Raw genomic sequence first — 24,731 nt, forward strand, 5'->3', positions numbered from 1 at the left:
TTTTGGTGGTACAACTTTATTGCTAAAAATGGACCCTGCAGAATACATCAAAAGTAATCAGTTGCAGTTCATAGCAAAAATGGTATACCGTCTTAAATGTTCTTGTATAGCATTTAATGGCATTTAATGAAGCATAAATGTTTCTATCATGTTAATAGATCAACGGTAATTTTTAGATACGCAAGATTCTGTTAGTGTATATTTCGAATTTTGTATCCTTTTCGTTCTGGTTTTAGCTAAGAAATTATTCGAGCAAGTTTTTAGCGTGATACCAGTACTTCTGTTTTGCAACGTCTACTAGTTCTACTGGTTTTGTACTAATCCAACATCTACTGGATTTTCCTTAGCATTTCCATTCTAACAATTTTGCGCGATACTATTACTTCTGTTTTGCAACGTCTACTGGTTCTACTGGTTTTGTACTAATCCAACATCTACTGGTTTTTCCTTAGCATCTCCACAATAATTTTAATTCTAACAATTTCCCCCTTGTGGTGATGCCAAAACCTAGATGTTCTGTGTTAATAAAATCGAGATAAGAGCAGATTAGATAAAAAATCAATTTATATCCAGAGAAAATCACGTAAAGCGTGAATATAAGTTAGTTAATAACAACACAGAGAAAAGATTAGTTTGTTCCAATATCCCTGAAGGTAGCTTGATCTGGATTTTGATCCCTTCCAGTTGGTCTGCTGCTACTTGCTCTAGTTCTATCATCTTCCCCCTTTTTGGCATCATCAAGAAGGACCCTAGCAAGTAATTCATTCATCCTCCCAGATAAGTTGTGAATGCCATCAGTCAGCATCTCCAGATAAGGAGTCTGATTGGAAACGCGATCATTAATAGCAGTGAGAGTTTGAGATTGAGAATCAATCTTGGCATCCATCAGGTCCATGGTAGTGGAGATTGATCGAAACATTTCATCATGCTCGGTGATCCTGGTAAATATATCAGATTGAGCAAGTGCGATCTGACTGGCGTTTCTGGTTATAACCTGTCGAAAGACGATGGTCTCAGCATGCATTTTACTCAGAGATTCCGCAGTGGTCTGTATTTCCTTAGACATGCGATCTCGGAAGAATTGAGCATCATGAATTTCGGCGGCATTTTCATAAGATATCCGCTTGACCACGTCTGAAATGTTTACAAGATCCCTTTGGAGAGCATCAATTTGGAATTCTAGATCAAATGGTTCCACAGCTGGGGAAGGAGTCCTTGCTCGCAATCTTTGTCTCATTTCCTCCAGTCGGGCAATACGCTCAGGAGACTGCAAAGAAGGAATAGAGAATTGTGCAGCTTCTGCTTGAGTTGTAACAACTGGTTCTGGTTCAGCAGAAGGTCCTTCTGAAGCAATAGACTGTTCTGTTGGCCATTCTTCTGGTTGCTGCAAAGCAGCAATAGGAACAGAAACAGCTTGTGGCTCATCAATAGAGGGTGAAGTATGCAACAAAGTTGTCATCTCAGCTTGGTGAGCTTTTGAAAATTGCACAAGTGCTGGAAGAGACGATGAAGCAGTAGTCATAACAGTAGCACTGGCAGCAGCAGTTGCAATAGCAGAAGCAGATTCTGGAGAAGGATCAGTAGAAGCAGGAATAACTTGAGGCAATTCATCTTGTGTTGTATGGGTCGGCACAATCGATTTGATTACCTCATCAACAGAGGCCAGATCATGTATAGAGATTAGAGATGAAGATTGAGTAGGAACTTCTACTGGGACAGGAGTACTAGAGACCTTGACTTCAGGGGAAGCGTCGGTCGGTTCCTCAACTGTCTGACTCTTCAATATTGCGGAAACAGAGGGAAGACTGAACTTTGGAGGCCGAGAAAAGCCTTTTTCCTTATTAGCAATTTGTTCAAAGAGAATTGTCAGCTGCTCTGACAAAATTTGAATAACATTCTGATCGAGAAAAGCAGTAGGACTTGCAGAGTCAAATTTTGACTTTAAGGTTTTCAGAACATTGCCCATCTTCTGCATTTTGAATTTTTCCAGAATGTAATTGCGACGATTTATAGCCTCTATCACATTCCGTGTCCCGGCAGCATCAAAACTCTTTTCTCATTTGCTACTGTTTGAGCATAAACACCAGTAGTTTTCAAAAATGTGATTGGGTGGTAGACTCGTACCGTAAGCCAATCGTCAAAAAATTTCATATCTTCTCTGGTTGAGACCTCAATTTCTTCCAGATGTAGATTTATTGCTGTTTGGATTGAGGAGGGAGCCACGGTGATTCAGACAATTCAGTAACCTTACCTTTCCCTTTATCAGAGGAGGCGGAGACTACTGATTTAAAAGCAGAAGAACCAACAACTGGTTCTCGAATGACCAAACTAGAATTTGGTCTGAAGCTTTGAGCAGGTGAAGGTCCTGATTCAATAGGTTTGGCTTTGGTTGATGGAACAAGAGATGGAAAAACTCGGCGGAGAGGAACATTCTCCAGTTCAGAAAGAACCGCTGTTTTCTTGATGCGAATTGTTGTGCGAGACTTCTTCTTAGCTGGGGTGGGAGGCAGTGAAGCTAGCTGAGTGGGTGCTGCTGATTCTCCAAATTCTATTTTGTCAGAATCAGTCAAGACCACAACTATTTTTCGTTTAATTTTCCTCTGCCCCTCAGTTTTAGATTCTCCAATTTCCTTCTTAACGGCCACAAACTCACCAACGGTTAGCTTTGGCCTTAAAGCAAGCACGCTATCAGCATCAGTCATTGTTACGGAAGAACCATCCTCTTCTGCTGTTCTAGGAAAACTAGCATCTTTCAACATTTTACTGATTTGTACAGCAAAACCAGTACTTTTCCTAAGAATCATATCCTTCATAACGCGAAACAGAAAACGTCCCCAATCGACTTTCTTTTCTGATGTGATGGCCAACATCACTTGAACCTTTTTTTTTGTCAGTTTATCAAAGGTTCCAGCCTTAACTAACAAGGCTTTGGCTACTATATCGGCGAGTACCTGGTACTCAATCTTCAGTAGCTTTTAAAGCAAGAGGGTGAAAAGTTCTTCTCCAGTGGCTGAAAAATTGGTCAAGGCGATTGACATGTCTTCCTTTGAAATGTCCGAGAGCTCGGAAAGTCCAGAAATCGGTAGGAAGAAGGTAGAACCCAGAAGTGCAGCATCAATAGATCGATGCATCTCCCTGTGTATAGGTAATCTTGCCTTCCACAACTTCTGCTTTGGCATAGAAGTCCAGAAGAACAGACTTGTAGATGACAGCAGGTGATTCCAAAAACATGCGAAGCCCAGACTTTTCCAATGATTTAAACATATTAACAAGATTCTCATCCTTGATAGTCAGAACAGAATCAAAATTCACCTGATAAGCATTCAAAGTATATGTTGCGGCCATTTTGTTGAATTTTGAAAGAGAATAGAAGTATGTTAGCAGTAGATGCGAGAAAGCAGTAGAAACAAGGAAATAATCTGAGCTCGTAAGGCGTAGTGAAGAAGAAAAGAAAATGAACGGTTAAAGTAAAATATACAGCCGTCAGTGAACATAGAGACACGTGTCGATATGTCAGGAGAGAGAAAGAGACAAGAGTGTCAGTTACTCTACTCATTTCAAAATATTTTAAAAAAATGGCGGGCTGTCCGAGGCGGTTGCTAAATAAACAGAAGCTGATTTGTCATTTTATGATAATATCTACTGGAAGTGGATAAGATGCTGGAACAAATGCAGCACTTCAACAACTTCTGGTGGATATACTGTTTTATCGAAAAGACAAATCAGTTTCTAATATAAATGTCATAAAGAGGTTCTCCCTCAATAAATGCAGTAGTAATGGATATTAAATGCTAAACGACTCTTGGAAATCTTGCAATCTAAACCATTGAATTTGAACAGTCGTATAGATCCTTATCTCCTTTGAATATTACTATAAATACCTGCAAGGGTTAAACAAGGTTAAACAAACATAAAAATCAAATGAGGGAAGAGGTAACAACTGATCCAGAAGCAGAAGCAACAATGTTCAGAAGACAACTTGCTGCGATTTCTAAGAAGATGATGGAAAAAGTCGTTCTGCACAAAATGATCCATGGATCATACTCCTGGAGTGGTAATATTAACAATCAAAAAGATTGTTGGCTATAATTGAGATTGATATGTAGCATCGATCCCTTCCAGAAGCATGCTAATGCAATAAGAGAGTGCTGGTGGATCGATAATGCTGATGTCCTGCAAAGTATCTGACCAAACATTAGTGCTAACAAGACCCAAGCTTGCTAGATTCTTTTCGAAAAAGACTCTCCTTCTTCTGCTGAAGTATTTTTGCAAGAATACTACAAGCTGCTGATATTACTAAAGACATAAGCTTGATTAGTCTAGAATTCCAGAAGACGTTTCAATTGTCTTGAGATTTCTATAACTTTTGCTTTGTTTAATGTACTGAAAAATTTCTAATAAAATTTCAGTTGAATTATTTGATGTTCTTTTATTCCTTTCTGCAAACAACTCAATGTTAGAATAATAAAATGAATAAATGAATAAATTCAGAAGGAAGTAAGTCTTCTTAAGATAGCTTCTACTGGAAACTAAGGAAAACCTAGTTTTGTTAATGAGACAAAATACCTTTTGCATCTGACACAGAATCACAGAAGATCAGAATAAAGTTCTACCTAAATTAGTGCAATATTTGGTAACTAAACCGATGATAGCTTGATATGGGATGTTTCATATATCTACTATAGTCAAGACTTTCTCGAGCTTTGGTCCCTGGTTTTCATCTATAAATATGAACATGGGGTAAACCAGATAATCATTCTTAAGAGAGATGGCAAGAGATAATAGTCTTGATTTTGCTGATGAGTTCATGAGGGAGGTGACTGCTGCAAGAAAGAAGGCAATAGAAGACAAGGTGTTGAAGAAGACACTTGCTACTTGGACTAAAATCCAGGAGCTTAAGTCCTCGTTCGAGAGTGGGCGAACATCTTCCACCAAGGAGTTGATAATGATGTCGAAATATTATCGACGTCTCCATAGTGCTGATAGTGAAGACGTTGTCTCTGATGATGGTGTCTACCTTCTCATGCTCTTAAAAGAGCTAAAAATTCTGAAAAGGATTGCTTTTTCAGATGAGTTTCTTCGTACCTCTACTGGAGAGCTGACCACTTGGTTGGCATCCTGGAGAGTTTCGTTAAAGCAGAAGTGAGAAATGTACGCCCCCGCTTCTATTATTTTTAATGAAATATTATGTCTACTGATTGTCTCTATCGTTCAGCTTTTTCCTTTTGCAAAATTAAAAACTGAATAATCACAGAGGAAAAGTTAAATCAAAATATCAGATGATGATAAATAATCAAGTTAAATCTATCAATCCAAGTGTATTTCGAAAGTAAGAAAACTTATTCTCAGGCAGAGGTTTTGTAAAAATGTCTGCTACTTTTTGATCAGTAGGAATGTATTCCAGACGAATGTTCTTCTTTTGCACATGATCTCTGATAAAATGATGTCTGATATCAATGTGTTTAGTTCTGGAATGGAGTACTGGATTATGTGATATAGCAATTGCACTAGTATTGTCACAAAATATAGGTGATTCCGAGGCTTGAACTCCATAGTCTTTGAGTTGTTGTTGTATCCAAAGTATTTGAGAGCAGCAGCTTCCAGCAGCAAGATATTCAGCTTCTTCAGTAGACGTGGCTATGGAAGTCTGCATTTTGCTAAACCAGGAGATCAGCCTATCACCAAGAAATTGACAAAAACCACTTGTGCTTTTCCTATCCAGTTTACATCTTGCATAATCAGCATCTGAGTATCCAATAAGATTAAACGACGAGTCCTTGGGATACCAGAGGCCTACATTTTGAGTACCCTTAAGATATTTTAAAATCCTTTTACCAGCAATATAATGTGATTGTTTAGGGTTTGATTGAATTCTAGCACAAATGCAAACAACAAACATGATATCTGGTCTACTGGCAGTAAGGTATAACAATGAACCAATCAAACCACGTTACTGAGTTAACTCTACTGAAATTCCCCCTTCATCTTTATCAAGTTTAGTAGATGAGCTCATAGGAGTGGAAGCAGCAGAGCATGTTTCCATCCCAAACTTTTTCAGTAGTTCCTTTGTATACTTAGTTTGGTTTATGAAGATTCCAGTATCAAGTTGCTTGATTTAAAGTCCTAAGAAAAATGTTAATTCTCCCATCATGCTCATCTCGAACCGGTCATGCATTAGTTTAGCAAACTTTGCACATAATTTGGGGTTAGTTGACCCAAATATAATATCATCAACATAAATCTGAACTAATAATATGTGTTTGTTTTTGGCTAAGGTAAACAAGGTTTTATCTACAGTACCAACGATGAAACCATGATTAATGAGAAATTGTGAAAGTGTGTTGTACCAAGCCCTAGGTGCTTGTTTCAGACCATACAATGCTTTATATAATTTAAAAACATGATTTGGTAAAAAATGATTAGAAAAACCTGGAGGCTGTTCAACATAAACTTCCTCTTGTAGTAGACCATTAAGAAACACACTCTTTACATCCATTTGATATACTTTGAAGTTTTTGAAAACAGCAAAGGCTAAGAATATTCTGATAGCTTCGAGCCTAGCTACTGGTGCAAAGGTTTCATCATAGTCTATCTCTTCTTCTTTTCTAAAACCTTGTGCAACCAGTCTTGCTTTGTTTCTTACAACTGTTCCTTCCTCATTTAGTTTGTTTCTGAATACCCACCGAGTTCCAATGACAGTTTGGTGAGAAGGTCTAGGTACAAAAAACCAAACTTTATTCCTCTCGAATTGATTCAGATCTTCTTGCATAGCTTCTATCTAACTGGGATCCAGAAGAGCTTCTTCTATCTTCTTTGGTTCATCTTAAGAAATAAAAGCAGCATGCATGTATTCATTTATCATCTGTTTTCTAATCCTTAGTGGAGCTGCAGGATTTCCAATTACCAAAGATGGAGGATGAGATTTTCTCCAAATGAAAGGATTTAGATTGTCTTCATATAAGGCAGTAGATTGTTTTGGAGTATCGACTTCTGGTCTGGAATGTCAGCTGCTGGTTCTGGAGTATCAGCTGCTGGTTCTGAAGTATCAGCTGCTGGTTCTGGAATGTCAGCTGCTGGTTCTGGAATGTGAATGTCTGATTCTGGATTTTGAATATCCTTGACACTTGCTTATGCATCATCTTCACTGTCTAATTCCAGATGAACCCTGTCTAATCTTTTACTTAAATTAGATATGTTAGTAATCTCGGGAACACTGATGTCTTCATCAAAGACAACATGAATAGATTCTTCAACATTAAGAGTTTTATTATTGATAATTCTAAAAGCCTTACTAACTGCTGAATATCCAAGAAATAAACCAGTGTCAGATTTTGAATCAAAAGCAGCTAAATGATTTTTCCCATTATTGTGCAAAAAGCATCTGCAACCGAAAACATGAAAGTAAGATACGTTCAGTTTACTTCCTTTCCATATTTCATAAGGAGTCTTATTGTTTCTCTTGTTGATCATCGTTCTGTTTTGTGTGTAGCAAGCTGTATTAATAGCTTCTGCCCAGAAGCGCTGAGAGATATCTGCATCTGCTAGCATTGTTCTAGCAGCTTCTTTAAGTGTTCTGTTTCTCCTCTCAGCTATTCCATTTTGTTGAGGCGTCCTGGCAGCTGAATATTCATGATGAATGCCCTGTTCATCTAGATATATCTCAAGAGTCTTGTTAGTAAATTCAGTACCTCGATCACTTCTGATTCTAATAACAGAAATTGATTTTTCATTTTGAATCTTTTTCAGAAGTTTGATCAGGAGGCTACTGGTTTGATCTTTTCCAGCAAGAAAAATTACCCTAGTAAATCTAGAGAAATCATCAACAACAACAAGAGTGTATCTCATTCCCCCTAAGCTTATGATAGGGATTGGACCAAATAAGTCCATATGTAATAATTCTAAACATCTTGAGGATGATTTGCTTGCCCTTATTTTTGAAGCTAGATCTTACTTGCTTACCAAGTTGACATGCAGAACATACATGATTCTTAATAAACTTTATGTCTGGCAATCCATCTACTAAGTTCTGCCTTTTGAGATTGTTGATAGACTTAAAATTTAGATGATTCAATCTTTTGTGCCACAACCAGTGTTTATTACTTAGAGATGCAACTAAACATGTAGGAGTAATGATATGATCTATGTTCCAAGAGATTTTATAGGTGTTGTCTTTTCTTACTCCGGTTATAATAATAGAATTATCAGCATTTTTAACTATACAAGTGTGCTTCTGGAATGCTACTGAAAATCCATTATCACATAATTCACTAATACTGATCAAGTTATAACAAAGATTTTCAACTAAGAGCACATCCTTAATAGTGATGTTACCATGGTTAATCTTACCCTTACCCACGGTTTTACCTTTTGAGTTATCCCCAAAGGTTATCTCTGGTCCAGCACAACTTACTACTTCTGATAGTAGACTTTTCTGTCCAGTCATATGTCTTGAACATCCACTATCTAAGTACCATGTTGAGCTACTGATCTTGGTTTTCTTCACCTGTTCCTGCAAACACAAATTTTAGTATCTGGTACCCAATCTATTTGGGTCCAATCCTTATTAGTCCCTTTGGAACCCACATTTGTACAATTTTTGTACTTCGGATATCCATGGAGATGTGTGCAACAGAGGGTCTGTTGTTCCTAACATTGTATATCTTAGTATGTTGTTCTTCCCTTCTGTTTCTATTGTCCAGTCTGTATCTCTTCTGAACAGGTCTAGAATTGTAGTACTGGTAGTTTTTAACCTTCTTAGGAGGTTGTTTTCCTGAGTTGAATCTTCTTCTGATTCTAGAACTCTGGTCAACTATTTCCTTGGGTTCAACATAACCCAGACCATAATGCACCCTTTTGTTCATCTGATTTACATTCCTTTCTACTGAAACAGTAGGTACTTCTGGTTTCTGTACCACACTGGATTTCACAAAGTGAATATATTTCCCTTTGCACATATCCAGTTTTGGCTTAGTATTCATTTCAGAGGTGCCTTCATTATTACAAAATCCGAGACCACTCATGTCTCCAGATTGTTTTTGTAACTCTTGCATCTTTTCCAGTGAAATAGAGGACTTGTTCCAAACATTTACCAGTAGTGACAACTTCTAGTTTTCAGAAAGCATCTTCTGGTAATCTGCTTTTGCTCTTTCATTCTCCGTTTTTAATTTACTCATCTTAACTTGTAAATCATTACAGCTGTCTACTTGCAAGCAAGTTAACTTACTGTTCTGATCCTTTAAGTCTTGATTTTCGATTTTAACTTCCTTGAATGATTGAGAAAGTCTAGAATACTCTTCTACCATGTCGTTTAATGCTTTGACTAACTCAGTGCGTGTAAATTCATCAGAATCAAAGTCAAATACCTCTCCATATGTCGAGGTTGAATCAGTATTCGCCATCAGACATTTGATCTCATCTTCATCACTTTCACTCGAATGACTTTCAGAACCAGAAGATTCAGAGCTTGAGTCTGCCCATTTGGACTTACTTTCTTCTGCAATCATTGCCTTCCTGTCTCTTCTGGTCTTTTTATCATGGCGTTTGACACCCTTCTTCCTTGGGTCATCCTTCTTTGGTTTTGGACAATCAGCAATGAAGTGTCCAAGTTTTCCACAGTTAAAGCATGTCATATCACTAGGTGATGATTCCTTTTTGAAATTGCGGTTGGGACTTTGAAATGTTCTATGATTCTTTTTCATGAATCTGGAAAACGTCTTAACAAATAATGACATTGCGTCATTGCTTATTTGCTCAGCACTTCTCTCAGAAGTGTTCTCTAAAGCAGCAGCAGAAGATGAGCTTGGAGCAACTGTAGCAGTATAGATGGCAGTAGCTGCGAGAGCTTTGGTTGGTGGATTTGCTAAGGGCTCTTCTCCACTTCGAAGTTCAAGTTCAAACTCATATGCCTTTAAATCCTAGAACAAGTCGTGTAGTTCTAACTTGTTGAGATCCTTGTAAGCTCTCATTGCCATTGTTTTGACGTCCCATTCTCTGGGTAGGCCTCTCATAACCTTTAATGCAATTTCTCTATTGCCAAAGTCTTTCTCAAGAGCTGTGAGTTCATTGACGAGGCTGCTGAATCGTTCATCAAATTCATTCATAGTTTCTCCAGCCCTCATCTTCATATTCTCAAACTTATGCATGGCTACAAACAGTTTGTTTTCTTTTGTTTCTTCGTTTCCTTCACATATCTGAATTAATTTTTCCCAGATTTCCTTGGCAGTATGACACATCTTGATTTTGCTGAAGGCTATTTTTGTCGAGTGTCTTGTATAAAATGTCCTTCACAACGTTGTCAAGATTGGCTTTCTTTTTGTCCTCACTTGTCCATTCATATCTTGGTTTTTCAAGCATCTGAGGTGCACCTTCGGTTATAGCAATAGCTGGATTTGGCTTTAGGATCTTTAATGGACCATCAGTGATGACATACCACATGTCATCATCTTGAGCTGCAAGATGAGCGTGCATTCTGATTTTCCAATCATCGAAATCTTCTTTTGAGAACATTGGAACTTTGCTGAAATGAGCCATGTCTGTTAAGTATTTTTCAGAACAAGAATAACACTGCTCTGATACCACTTGTTGAGGATCGGGTTGAGTTTAGAAGGGGGGGTTGAATAAACTCAACGGCCAACTTATAAAATTCTTACGAATGATGTGCTAAAATCTTGTTAGAGATTTTAACGATTCTTGTTCAAGTATAAAGACCAGCAGATCACAAAATAATGTGTGTAAAACGATCTGTTGGTTAGTGGGTGAAAAATGATAAAGCCGGAAAGCAGTAGAAAGCACAAGAATTGTTTTTGGAAGTTCGAAGATAAATCTTCTACTGTCTCCCCTTCTTCTGTTTCCAGAATGTATAACTAAAAGACTTTGGTGAATACAGCACAAAAATTGTACACACCCACTTCAATAGGACTTGCTCTTCGCCTATTGAAACTCTTAGCTTTACAACTCAACTTCTTGAATAATCTCAACTTCTGGAAAAGACTCTTTTCCAGTTACAAATTCTTCTATCAATGAATTGATGAAATGAATATCTTAAGAAGATATGACTGAAGTAGCTAGCACAATAGGATCTCAATGATCAACAGTAAGCAATGAAGCGTGTGCTGCCTTTTTCAGTGTTGAGCTCTTTTAAAATAATGAAAGTTCTAAAAATTGCTCAAATGATGTATTTCAATTTTGATAGTTGTTCAATGCTTCGGTGGTCTTTCACAGAATCCTTCATCTCCATATATAGGCTCTATTCAACGTTTAAAAAGCTGAACGGCTCTTTTCTTTTGGGGGTACAGCTTTATTGCTAAAAATGGACCCTGCAGAATACATCAAAAGTAATCAGTTGCAGTTCATGTCAAAAATGGTATACCGTCTTAAATGTTCTTGTATAGCATTTAATGGCATTTAATGAAGCAATAAATGTTGCTATCATGTTAATAGATCAACAGTAATTTTTTGATACGCAAGATTCTGTTAGTGTATATTTCGAATTTTGTATCCTTCTCGTTCTGGTTTTAGCTAAGAAATTATTCGAGCAAGTTTTTAGCGTGATACCAGTACTTCTGTTTTGCAACGTCTACTGGTTCTACTGGTTTTGTACTAATCCAACATCTACTGGATTTTCCTTAGCATTTCCAATCTAACAATTTTGCGCGATACAATTACTTCTGTTTTGCAACGTCTACTGGTTCTACTGGTTTTGTACTAATCCAACATCTACTGGTTTTTCCTTAGCATCTCCACAATAATTTTAATTCTAACAATACGCAACTCTATATCATTTATTAATACACAAAAAACTCATGTGACACGGTCTCACGGGTCAATTTTGTGAGACATATATTTTATTTGGGTCATATCTAAAAAATTATTATTTTTTATGTCAAAAAATATTGATTTTTACTGTAAATATGAGCATGGTTGACTTATATCACGAATAAAGATCTGTGAGACCGTCTCACAAGAGACAAACTCTTATTAATATCATCTCAAAATATTAAAACTTGAACATTCAATTTTACTCACGTTCAATTTCAAATAATCTCATATGTACAGATAAATCAATGTTATTTTTAAAAGAAAATTTATCTATATTATTTTATTAAGTTTGAGACGTTTAGAGTAATTAACTTTGGTTTCAATGTCTGTTTTATTAATTATATATATTAATAAAATGTTAAAATTTTAATGTAAGTTATATGTAGTTCATCGGATAGAGTCATTGTTTCTTGAGGTTTGGGTTATATGTTCAATTCTTACTAGGTTTATTTTATTCTTTTATTTTTCAATTTATTTTTTAATTTATATATCAAAATTACAGTGTAATCTCTCACTATTTCTTATAATTATATTTTGATCTTCATTTATATATAAATCAAATGAATTATAAAAAATATTATACAAGCACGCAACGTGCGTCTTATGAAAAATATCATGTGCACGAATTTTGAGTTATAATCAAAATTAATATATGGATTATGTAGTGTAATAATTTTGAAATTTTTAATAAATATAATTTTAAATTTTATGGGTTTTGTAATTGGAACTCCAAAAATAAAATGAACGATGTTAATAATTTTGATTTTAAACTATTGTTAATAATAAAAAATGTTTTTAAAATTACAAATAAAAGAAAAAATAACTAGATGAAAAAAGAATGAAATTTTTAGTGTTTGTATTGAGTATGTGGGTTTGATAGATTTCTCAATTAAATATACATCCAAATCTTTAGGTTGAATCAAATTTTTTTTTTGAAATTTAATTTTATTGTTGTTCTTTAGCCTATAATTCTTGTACTTAATATAATTCTATCGAGTCATTAAAAGTCTATTGACATTTTGATAGGGATGTAATCGAGTCGAGCCGAGCCGAACTCTTGAATGTTTGAGCTTGGTTCGTTTATAATCGAGCCGAGCTCGAGCTTTATTTAACGAATATATGCATGGCTCACGAGCTTATTCAAGCCTTTATCGAGCCTAAACAAGCTTAATAAATATGAATTATACATTTAAATTTTCATTAAATTAATTAAAAAGTAAATTATATATTTAAAGAAAAATATATTATTCTTATTAAAATTTGTAAATTTATTATAATAAATAAATTTAATAGATTTTTCTATATATTTCATAAATAATATGCAAAATCAATAAATCAAATATCAAAACTATTATTTTTCATCTAATATATTACTCATGAACTTACCAACGAACATGTTCACGAGCTAACGAGCCGAATACTGTAAAGCTTGAGTTTGGTTTGTTTATCTTAACGAGCCTCATTAAACGAGCTCAAACGAGCTTTTATCGAATCGAGCTTCGATTAGCTCACAAACAGTTTGGTTCGTTTACATCCCTACATTTTAAATACCTATAGACTTTTGTAGAGTTTTTTAAAGTTAAGTTTGAAGACCACATTACTTTTTAAAATTCTACAAAAGTTAAATTGAATACCACTAAACTTTTATAAAATATATAAAAGTCTAGTTTGAATACCTCTAAGTTTTTAAAATCTATAGAAGTTGTTAAAAATCTAAGACCAATACACCTTCGTAAATTTTGAGTTTTAGATCTTGTGTAAAAAGCGACTTTCTAAACATATATAATTTATTATTTATTTATTTTTTAAAAAAAGTTCAAAAAATAATAATAATAATAAAGGACAGTGTTCCTTCAAAATAATAATAATAATAATGATAAAGGAATCAAGGAAAAAAATTACCTTGAAATTATAAAGAATTATGATAATTTTGATCAATATAATTAAAAAATTCATCAATGTTGTGATATAGATCTCAATCTAAATTATAAATAAACACTATTTTTTATGTCAAAACTATCGTAAATATAGTCTCATAAATATTGATGGTCAGATCTCCAAAACAACCCTAATTATGAAAATACATTACTTTTATATGTCAAAATTTTATTAACTTTTAGTCCGAGAATGGATGAGTTCGATCATTCTAGAGTTAAATTAATTTAAGTTAGTGATAGATAAACAATATTTAAATCACAAATTAAATTCATTACTATTGAATGTATAGAGCGAAACACACACATAGATCCGGCAATGGATGGTCTGCAAGAGTCGGGCTGGGAGGAGCTGAGGAAGGAGGCCGGGAAGATCGAAGGTGATCTCGATGTGAAGCTCTCCTCTTACGCTAAGCTTGGTGCTCGCTTCACCCAGGAGGTGAGTGTTTCTCGTTGTTCATTCCTTTGGCCTCTCCATTTGCTGCCAGCCTATGTTTTTTTTTCTTAGTGTAAGTTCTGATCTTTCTGTGATTTTCAGAAGATGTTGTGTACGATGGTCTGTGTATGGATTTGTGATTTTGAGCGATTTTTTTCATGGTTGTTACATAATGCACATTGCTACATGGATTTGATTTATGTGTTTTGAAGTTAAATGGGGCTGTATTGAGGGTATTTGGACCGTATTGGATAAATTGGGTAAAGCGGCCGTTTCTCTCCTATTCAAGCCAAAAGTCACGGTGATTATCGGCGTCCTGGAGCGCCTTCTGTTCCAGGTATGCAATTTGTGTCGGCCACTGCTGTTCCCGTTATCAAATCATTCAATATTATCTGTTGGTCCCACGTGCAGAATTTGATATAGTAAAAACCCGAAAATAAATAATAAACTGGACACCGAGATTAACGTGGAAAATCTCTAAAAATTATTAGGGTAAAAACTACGGGCAAGATAAAAAGAATTTTACTATAATATTTTATGGTGTACAACTCACTCACTGTGTTTCCAAAGAGAACACACACTTTCTTAATACAGGAGGACAAAAACCTCACAAATATTATAGAACTAAGCGCTCAAATGCTTATAAGATGAGAGAAAACTCGAAGAAGGGATGATTTCATAATGAAAGAATGAGCTCTATTTATAGAGCCTCTGTCAGTGTGAAACCGCGTTTAAAACGCGTATCTATCTAAACGCTTCATCCGAAATTTCAACGTGCAGAGCCAACCACTAATGTCTGCTTATTTAATGTGCACCGGCCAACTTGCTGGCCCCATTTTGCTCATGCCGATATTTCTCCCACTTGGAGATTTGATTGAGAATCAAACACATTTCCACACATCCTTTCAATCTTGTCATTACCTGCTGCTTATGTTTCTGCTAGGCCACTTGAGAATCTACACCACTCAAACTTATCGGTGTTCACTGGCTTTGTCAGAAAATCAGCTCTGTTATCTTTTGTATGAATCTTCTGCATATCCACACTTCCTTCTTCTCCTACTTCCCTCACAAAGTGAAATTGGACTCCAATGTGTTACGTCCTGGAATGAAAGGCTGAATTCCTTGCGATGTGCAAGGCAATCTGACTGTCACAAAACAAAGAAACATTTTGTTGTTTGTGCCCGATCTCCTCCAATAACTTTTTAATCCATATTGCCTCCTTGCAAGCTTGAGTAGTTGTCATGTATTCCGCCTCTGTTGTAGATAATGCTACAACTGTCTGCAGTTTTGAAACTCAGCTTACTGCTCCCCTCGTAAGTGTAAACACATAACCAGTAGTAGATTTCCTTTTATCAGGATCACCTGCATAATCTGAATCGACATAGCCCCTGAGTGTAAAATCCGATCCTCCATAACATAATGCAGCATTCGAGGTACCCTTAATGTATCTAAGGATTCTCTTAACAGTGCTCCAATGCTCTCTTCCAGGATTCGCCATATACCGACTAACTGCTCCCACTGCTTGAGCAATGTCCGGTCTTGTACAGATCATGGCGAACATCAAACTTCCCACTGCTGATGCATATGGTACTCGAGACATCTCCATCCTCTCTGCTTCACTGCTAGGACACATCTCGGAGGATAACTTGAAGTTAACAGGAAGATGGGTCGATATTGGTTTGCTATCTTGCATGTTGAAGCGTTGCAAGACTTTCTTCAAATAATTTTTCTGGGAAAGCCAAATCTTTCTGTTACTTCTGTCTCGGTGAACTTGCATCTCTAGAATCTTGTTTGCTGGTCCCAAGTCCTTCATATCAAATTCCCTAGCCAACTGTGCCTTCAATTCTTGGACCTGATCTTTGTTGGGGCCTCCTACCAACATGTCGTGCACATACAACAGCAAAATAATATAATCATCTCCGGACCTCTTGAAATATGTACAAGGGTTTGCACTTAGTCTGTTGTATCCAAGGCTCATGATATAAATCAAATCTCTTGTACCAACACCTCGGCGCCTGTTTGAGACCGTACAGAGATTTGTTCAACCTGGAGCATATAAATTTCTTCTTCAAGATCTCCATGAAGAAATGCCGTTTTCACATCTAGATGTTCTAGATGTAGGTCAAACACCGCACACAATGCCAACACTACTCTGACTGTTGTAAGCCGAACCACAGGAGAAAATATCTCATTGAATTCAATGCCTTCTTTCTGAGTATACCCTTTTAGCACCAATCTAGCACGATACCGCTCCACTTGGTTATTGCCATCACGCTTGATCTTATAGACCCATCTGTTTCCAATGGCTTTCCTCCCTTGTGGTAGTGTAACAAGATCCCAAGTTCTATTCTTGTCTAATGCCTGCAACTCTTCTTGCATTGCTATCATCCATAAGGATACATCCGAGCTTTGAGTAGCCTCGTGGAAACTCGATGGCTCACCATCCTCTGATAATAGACAATATGCAATGTTGTTTTCAGCGACATAATCTGAAAGCCAACCTGGTGGTCTTCTGTCTCGAGTTGACTGCCTCACATTGGAAACCTCAGACTCAACATGTTCTTGTTCTTCGTGCTCTGGTACTGCTTCACAAGAAACTTGATTTTCGTCCGTCTTATTTTCCCCCTGAAAAATAGTAGTTTCTAAATTCGGTGTGCCGTTGTCTCCCTTTACTTTATCTTCTTCGAAGATAACATCCCTGCTGATGACAAGCTTGTGAACAGTAGGATCCCACAAGCGAAACCCCTTTACTCCATCAGCATAACCAAGAAGATACATTTTCTGGATTTCAAATCCAACTTTGATCTTTCTTGCTCATTGTACAGAACGTACACCAGACTTCCATATGTATGCAAATGAGAATAATATGTCGGCTTTCCGGTCCACATCTCCATTGGAGTCTTCAGATCAATCGCCACTGAAGGAGAACGATTGATAATATAACAAGCGGTTTTGACTGCTTCTGCCCAAAATGACATATGTCTAGACCCGCAGTCCTCAACATAGCTCTTGTTCTGTCCAACAAGGTTCTGTTCATCCGCTCCGCCACTCCATTCTGTTGAGGTGTGTAAGCTGTCGTGAACTGTCTTTTGATGTCCCTCATGTTGACAATATGCATCAAATTCGTCACTGGTATATTTTCCTCCATTGTCAGTCCTCAGACACTTGATTTTCTTTTCTGAATCAAGTTCAACCCGCGCTTTGAAATCTTTGAAGACTTGGAAAACATCTTATTTATTCTTGATTGGATATACCCAACATCTCCTAGAGAAATCATCAATGAACCAGACAAAGTATCTCGCTCCTCCTAGGGATACAACCGGTGCTTGCCAAACATCCGAATGAATCAGCTCCAATATAGTTTGGCTCCTGGCAGTAGAAGTGTCAAACTTTAATCTGTGTTGTTTACTGGTAACACAATGCTCACAAAAAAGTAGTGACACTTTTGTAAGTCCCGACAGCAGCTTCCGTTCTGAGAGAATTTTCAATCCCCGTTCTGACATATGCCCGAGCTTTCTATGCCATAACACTGTTAATTCTTCTCCTGAACCATTTGATGCAACAGCTAGTTCTGCTTTTTTGTGTGTTTCTCCCAAAAATACATACAGATTTGCAGCAACTTTTTCCGCCTTCATAACCACAAGCGCACCCACCCTTCACAATTTTCAGGATCCCGTTCTCGATCCGAGTTTTGCATCCGATGTCATCCAATTGCCCCAAGGACAAAAGATTTTTCATCAGTCCTTTCACATGTCGTACCTCCTGTATGGTGCGAATGGTGCCATCAAAAATTTTTATTTTGATAGTACCGACCCAAGCGATTTCCAAGGCATGATCATTTCCCATGAATACAGATCCTCCTGAGACTGGTTCATAATGATCAAACCATTCTCTCCGAGACGTCATGTGCCACGTCGCTCTTGAATCCATAATCCATGTGCCACAAAATTTGTGCCTGCCTTCTGCAACAGTTGTTGCTTCGCTGAATAATATTTCACCACCGCCTGAAGTAGGCCACATTTCCTTGAGAACTCTTCTCGATACTCGTACACTCTTTCTTGAAATGCCTTTTACTGTCACATTTAAAGCAGTAAAAATTTTTCTTCTTACTTCTTGACTTTGATCTACCTCGTCTTTGGCTCCCACTGGAGTCACGGTCCATAAATCTTCCTCTTGTCATCGGTAACGCCTCTGCCTGCTTTGATGTTACCAACCTATCTTCTTTATTCTTGCGTCGGCTTTCTTTTCCGAGAACCGCAGTTAAGACATCGTCGAATATTAGAAAGCCCATAAGAATATTGTTGGTAATGTTGATGATAAGTAGAGATGTCAATGGGGCGGGCTTGGCTAAACCCAAGACCCTCCCCATGGAAAAAACTTTGATCCATTACCCGCCCTACCCCGGTTAAATATTCTTCGGACCCACCCCACCTCGAATACGAAATGGGGCAGGGTAGACCCGTGAGACCCAAATTTTTTTAAAATAAAAAAAGTAATCTTTCTTCTCACATGACTGAATTATGAAATAGACAAGCCTCTAAATACAACATTGTGGAAAATTAATTCATGTCTTCGACCACACTTAATAATAACAAACAAAGTATTTTCACGACATAAAGAATTACATAAAAAAAAAGAGTTACTAGCTCTACAAAAAAATCTTGACATCCCCAAAAAAAGTCGTAATATTATTTAAACAGATCAATATAAAATCAGTGCGTAGACAATATTTAAGTCTACTAAGACGAGGACCAACTATTTTTCCACTATTGCTAAAAGCATATTCAAATGCAACAGTTGACATAAGAATAGCTAAGATCGTTATAGTTGAAGTGAGCTACTAAAAAAATGAAAATTAATAAAACTAAAATCCTAGAATATTTATATGCAAATATATATGGGGCGGGTATGGGGCGCGTATTATAGGACCCATGACCCGTCCCATATCTGGACGGGTCTGAAAAATTGGACCTGAGACCCACCCCATGACCCATTTAGTATGCCCAAACCCACCCCATACACGCGGGTCCGTTGACCCGGACCCATTGACATCCCTAATGATAAGTTGATCATATGAATCTGGTAGACTTTGAAGTAGAAGCTCCGCACGTTCATTTTCCCCTATTTTATGCCCTATGGAAGTGAGTTGGGCAAATAGAGTATTTAGTGTGTTGATATGGTCGGTCATCGATGAAGATTCCGCCATCCGAAGAGTATAAAGTCTTCTCTTTAGGAAAATCATGTCGTGTAGCGACTTGACCTCGTACATCTTTGTCAGAGTATCCCAGATAACTTTTGCTGTTTTTATCTCAGAGATACTTGACAAAACTTCGTCTGCTATAGCCAAGTGTAAATTGGCAACAACATTATCATTCATTTCATTCCACTTTCCATCATGTAATATCCACCGGTCTATCTCCAATAGCCGCCAAGCAATTCGCCTTTCTTGAAACTGCTTGTAACTTTATTTTTCACAGCGTAAAATTGCTTCTGTTGAATTTTGCTATCTCGTACCTGCCCGCCATTATGTCTACAACAATTTTAGTAGACTAGACAAAATAATCCCGCCTTAATAAAAAATTCTCAAAAAAACTTTTCTGATGTGGAAGATCAGTCTAGGCTGCAATCACAGAGCATACTCCGAATTTTAAGAAATTTTAAACCAAGGCTCTGATATCACTTGTTGGTCCCACGTGCAGAATTTGAGATAGTAAAAACGTGAAAATAAAGAATAAATTAGACACCGAGATTTACGTGGAAAACCCCTACAAATTATTAGGATAAAAACCACGGGCAAGATGAAAAGATTTCCACTATAATATTTTATGGTGTACAGCTCACTCACTGTGTTTCCAAAGAGAACACACACTCTCTTAATACAGGAGAACAAACACCTTACAAATATTATAGAACTAAGTGCTCAAATGCTTATAAGACGATAGAAAACTCGAAGAAGGGATGATTTCAGAATGAAGGAATGAGCTCTATTTATAGAGCCTCTGTCAGTGTGAAACCGCGTTTAAAACGCGTATCTATCTGAACGCTTCATCCGAAATTTCAACGTGCAAAGCCAACCACTAATGTCTGCTTATTTAATGTGCACCGGCCAACTTGCTGGCCCCATTTTGCTCATGCCGACATTATCGAGCCCCTGAGTGGTACCGGTTTAGTGGATGTCTATCATATTCATGGACCTAATAGCCACGTTTAGATAATTTTCCAGTAAAATCCATCTCTATCACGTACCCTGATAGTGGATATATATGCTGGATAATCGAGAAAGTACGCTAAAGGTTTCGAAGAACGTTTATGCTAATTCCGTTCAGAAATACCCATTAATGAATATTTAACGGCTGGTGGTCAAATTTTGATCCTTGATTATGTTCTGGGTTGCTACCTTTGTATATAGATCGTGTTCAAGTTTTCTAATGTGGTGATGTTATCCTCACAAATATTAAAAGCAAAATAATGGAGGAAAGTTTGAGAAAATAAATTCCTATCAATTGAACATGTCCATACTTAATAATTCCATTTCCCATCAATGCAAGGAGTGGGAAAATTCATTTGAAGATTTGAAAGATAAAGAATTAAAGTGGACGAAGCTCATGGAGGAAATTACTTAATTATGAGCTAGATTTATTTTATCTTGGACCCAAAAACATTTTTTATTTTATTATTTTTCTGTTTTATTATACTAGTTTTGTGGCTTAAATAAGACTTATTTTAAGCAAGGTTGTAAATAGCGGGAGGCGGTGGCGAGGCGTTCGGTGACCGCTTACCGCCTCGGCCGTGTAGGCGGTGCCCAGACAGTTGAATTTTTTTAAGTAATTTTTTTTATAGATAATCATGCAATATAATCATTTTTATGTAAAATGTACAATTAAATAATGTTTAAGAACAAAATATAATATCATCTAGATAATGTGCAATTAATAAAGATTCATTATCATAAAGAAAGTGTGGTGGTGGTTGAGAGTTAAGAGTTGAGAGTGAAAACCAAAAACAAAATAAAGAAAGTGAGGTGTGTTAGGGTTTTAATATTTAAAATTAATTGACTTTGACTGGGGTTTTTAAAATTGTTGACTAGGTTCTTAAAATTGTTACTACAACTTAAAAATTTTGACTGACTGCCTCGCCCGCCTGCTCGCCACCTCGCCCGCCTGCTTGCCGCCTCGCCCCGCCTCCCCAACGCCATATAGCTTGGGCCGCCTAAAACACCCGCCTCATGCATAGGCGGAGGCGGCCACCTCAACCGCCATTTAGAACACTGATTTTAAGTCCATATTACATTTTTAGCTTGTTCTTATACACATCCCATAGGAAATTTTTTTTAGGTTGTAGATAATTATTTAGAGCCTTATTAGGACTCGTGAGAGTTCTTATCTAGGTAGGATAATTAATTTTTAAAATACACATTGAACTCATAATTTTGAGGGAGATTATTTAAATCATCTTTTTAAAAAATTGGGAGCATTGTGCTTGTTATTTTCACGTTTATGTGAAACATTAAAATCAAGCTGGTCAAAGATTTCAACTTTGTGGCGTTTGTCGACTTGTTGTTCAGGTTCTTAGGTTCTAAAAGACAAGTTCTTTGTGGATTTAAGATTTGTGGTGTCGTTTCTTCTTGTTGTTTTGGTTCCTACCTCATTTATAAGTACTGGGTCCAAACACGCAATTGAAGCTACCTTTTAGTTCTTGGGGTTTTGTTCCAATTATTGATATTGGGTTTCCACCGGAGTTGTCTGGGTTCATTTCACTAGTTTGATAATGGGTTCATGCACATTTGTGTTGGTTCTCTATCATGTGGAGATGGTCATGGATGTTTTTCTTTAAGATACAGAGATGGAAGGAAGAATAGCTGAAGAACTCTACTCCGGCGTCTTGCAGTCAACTAGTGTTGAAGGCATAGGATTATCTTCAACCCAAGCTCATCAAAATCTGCATGGTAAGAGAAATGTTATTAGCTATTACAGATTTCAGGTTTTTGCCCAGTTATGATAAGTTTGTGTGTGTGTCCAGATGCAACTCTAAGGATTTCAAACTGTTTAGTGAAACTCAGATTTCAATTTCCTTGAATAAATAATACAAAAATCGATTCTACCTAACAATCATGACACCTTATGTTTGTGCTTATATTAAGGACGCAAATAGTTTTTGTTTCTTCCAATCAGATACTAACTGGAAAAACTTTTTGGAATTCACCAGCATGCTTACCATCCCCCATTTAGCTTACAGAAGCTTTTGTCGGTGTTGCATGCTTATATGTGAAAGTCACACATGAATTGGCTGGCACATTGATATGATCCTTGAATCGTATTAGGCGCAGACAGGGATTCTAGAAGCTTTTTCCCTTCCCCCAACCAATGCATTCCATTTTCATTCAGGGAGATCAAATGAAACAGAATAATTCCTGATATTCCCTCAAAATTCTTATCCCCCTCTTGGGATATCAAATGAAACAGAATAGTTCTGATATTCCCTCTAAATTCTTATCCCCCTCTTGTTTATTTTTTTCTGGTGCATTCTATTTCATTCAGGGATATCAAATGAAACAGAAAAGTTCCCCATATTCCCTCTAAATTCTCATCTCCCTCTTGTTTATTCTTTTCTGGTGCCAACCCAAGCTCATGTTGAGAAAATTCTATTGATACGGATGTAGGTCGTATTGTAGATTGTGTTCTTTGTCATCCTCAACAGCTTCTGGTTATGTTAACAAGAAAAGAGGAGTGAAAATACAAAAACAAATGATAATTTTGCATCTTGAGAAAACAATATTGCAAAAATCTGGACAAATGCTAGCTCAAATTTAAATTATAGCTGGCTCCTGTGTATTGTTGGGGGGTTGCAAGTGTTCTTGTCTGAGTGGTGGAAATATTTCTACTCATTCTTCAGATTTTTGGAACTGTTTTTGAACTTCATCTCATTATGTCATCTTCAATGAATCTCTTTTTATCATCACATCTCAAAGTAGAATCGCCGCGCAATGGTTTAGCATTTTTATGAAACAACACTAAAAATTTTGTTGGATATATCCTCAGACAGTGAACTCGATGATTTGTGGTATGACAACAATGATTCTTCTCGTGAAAGCTCTGTTGACAAATTAAAGATACCATCTGATATGGATAGGGAGTGGCAAAGGAGGCATGATCAATTCCATACGGTATCCCGCAATCTTTATTGAACCTATTGCTTAATGTGTAGTAGAGGACATTATCTATGCTTGTCTTTAATCCTTTGGGTCTTGCTATGTAACATCATCAGTTTTCTGGCAACTTAGATTGGCTATCGTGATGGTCTCATTGCTGGAAAGGAAGCTTCTGCACAAGAAGGATTCAATATTGGCTTTAAGGATTCAGTATCTATCGGCTACAACTGGGGTCTTGTCAGAGGGATTACTAGGTATGAAATCACGCAAAAACTTTTATAACGTATTTTGCTACCTATGGTGTTTCCTTATGTTGGGGGCAGCATTTGTCCTCATTGTACTATGTGATTGTCTTAGCGGCGTGATGGTTAAAACATAGGCTATTACATAGTTTAAAAAGTTTGAGTTGCGCCATGTCTGTCACCTGTGACTTTCTTTAATACGATCCTTGAAATAACTTCTATCTTTTTGGTCAGTTACTTTGTTCACCGACTTTCATGTTCAGCTTACAACTTTGTTTTAGTGCCATGGCTTTTCTTCCCCTTGGGTTGAAGGAAAAGATGGTTGAAACCGAAGAAACGAGAAACAAGTTTCAAAGCTTGCACGAATCCATTCATTCTCTCTCGACTGCAGATGCTCTAATACTTTTCCATGAATACGTGAAAAGGAAGCCGGGAAACCAGAATGAGGATGCTACTTGCAGCTATGTCGATGCAGATTTGAATAACCAAATTCGAGACATGGATGTTTTACAGAATTACTGTAGAGAGCTGCTGTCACTTGTGGATGTGAGGATTCAGAATGAATTAATTGAGACATCTTTGTTTACTCCTTGAATATGTTGAGCATTGTCCCTTTGATTCGTTTCTAGTAGGAGAAAACTCATTAATTCTGAAAGTTCGTTTCATCTGGTTAATGTATAGCACGTTAATTTTTAATGTTTAAAATTAATAAAAGATATCGTAATCATATATGTTTAATGTGTTACATACGTCTGTGCTCACTTGCTAGTTCTTAATAATATTAAATAATCAAAGTTATTTTATAATGACTCTGTTTTACATTATAATTGTACTTATTTTAAACTATTATTAATCAATTAAATAAGTTATTATTTTCATTACACCCAAACAAACTACATCATTAATGAGACGTCATTACAATAAGAGTTTAAAAGATGCAAAATACAGAACGGAGGTTCAGTCAACACCATAGGATTGGAAAATCCAAATATTAACATTTATGCAGATTGCACTAAAATTTAATAATCGATTTCTATCCTGAGTAATATATCTCAACCCCATAATAATATTAGCTTAAGATCTTTGAATTCAATCTTTAGCTTACGACACCAAACTAACATGATTTAACTATTTACAAGTACATCCTAAATATA

The 24,731-nt window shown here is 36.6% G+C and overlaps 1 protein-coding gene across 4 annotated transcripts; it reads left to right on the forward strand.

Moving 5' to 3' along the window:
* Positions 1 to 14,297: 14,297 nt before the first annotated feature.
* On the forward strand, positions 14,298 to 24,306 carry LOC140804781 (uncharacterized). Of its 4 annotated transcripts, none has more exons than XM_073160906.1 (5): positions 14,298 to 14,524; positions 22,022 to 22,132; positions 23,226 to 23,350; positions 23,468 to 23,589; positions 23,841 to 24,306. In XM_073160906.1, the coding sequence occupies exons 2-5, from the start codon at positions 22,030 to 22,032 to the stop codon at positions 24,169 to 24,171; spliced, it is 681 nt and encodes a 226-aa protein (XP_073017007.1). In that variant the 5' UTR covers positions 14,298 to 14,524; positions 22,022 to 22,029; the 3' UTR covers positions 24,172 to 24,306. The 4 variants fall into 4 exon arrangements, with proteins under 4 accessions (XP_073017007.1, XP_073017008.1, XP_073017006.1 ...); XM_073160907.1 differs by having other exon boundaries at positions 14,299 to 14,524; positions 22,028 to 22,132; XM_073160905.1 differs by lacking the exon at positions 14,298 to 14,524 and having other exon boundaries at positions 21,594 to 22,132.
* Positions 24,307 to 24,731: the final 425 nt, after the last annotated feature.

Source organism: Primulina eburnea, chromosome 11 (assembly GCF_022965805.1).
Source record: "Primulina eburnea isolate SZY01 chromosome 11, ASM2296580v1, whole genome shotgun sequence".
NCBI lineage: Eukaryota > Viridiplantae > Streptophyta > Magnoliopsida > Lamiales > Gesneriaceae > Primulina > Primulina eburnea.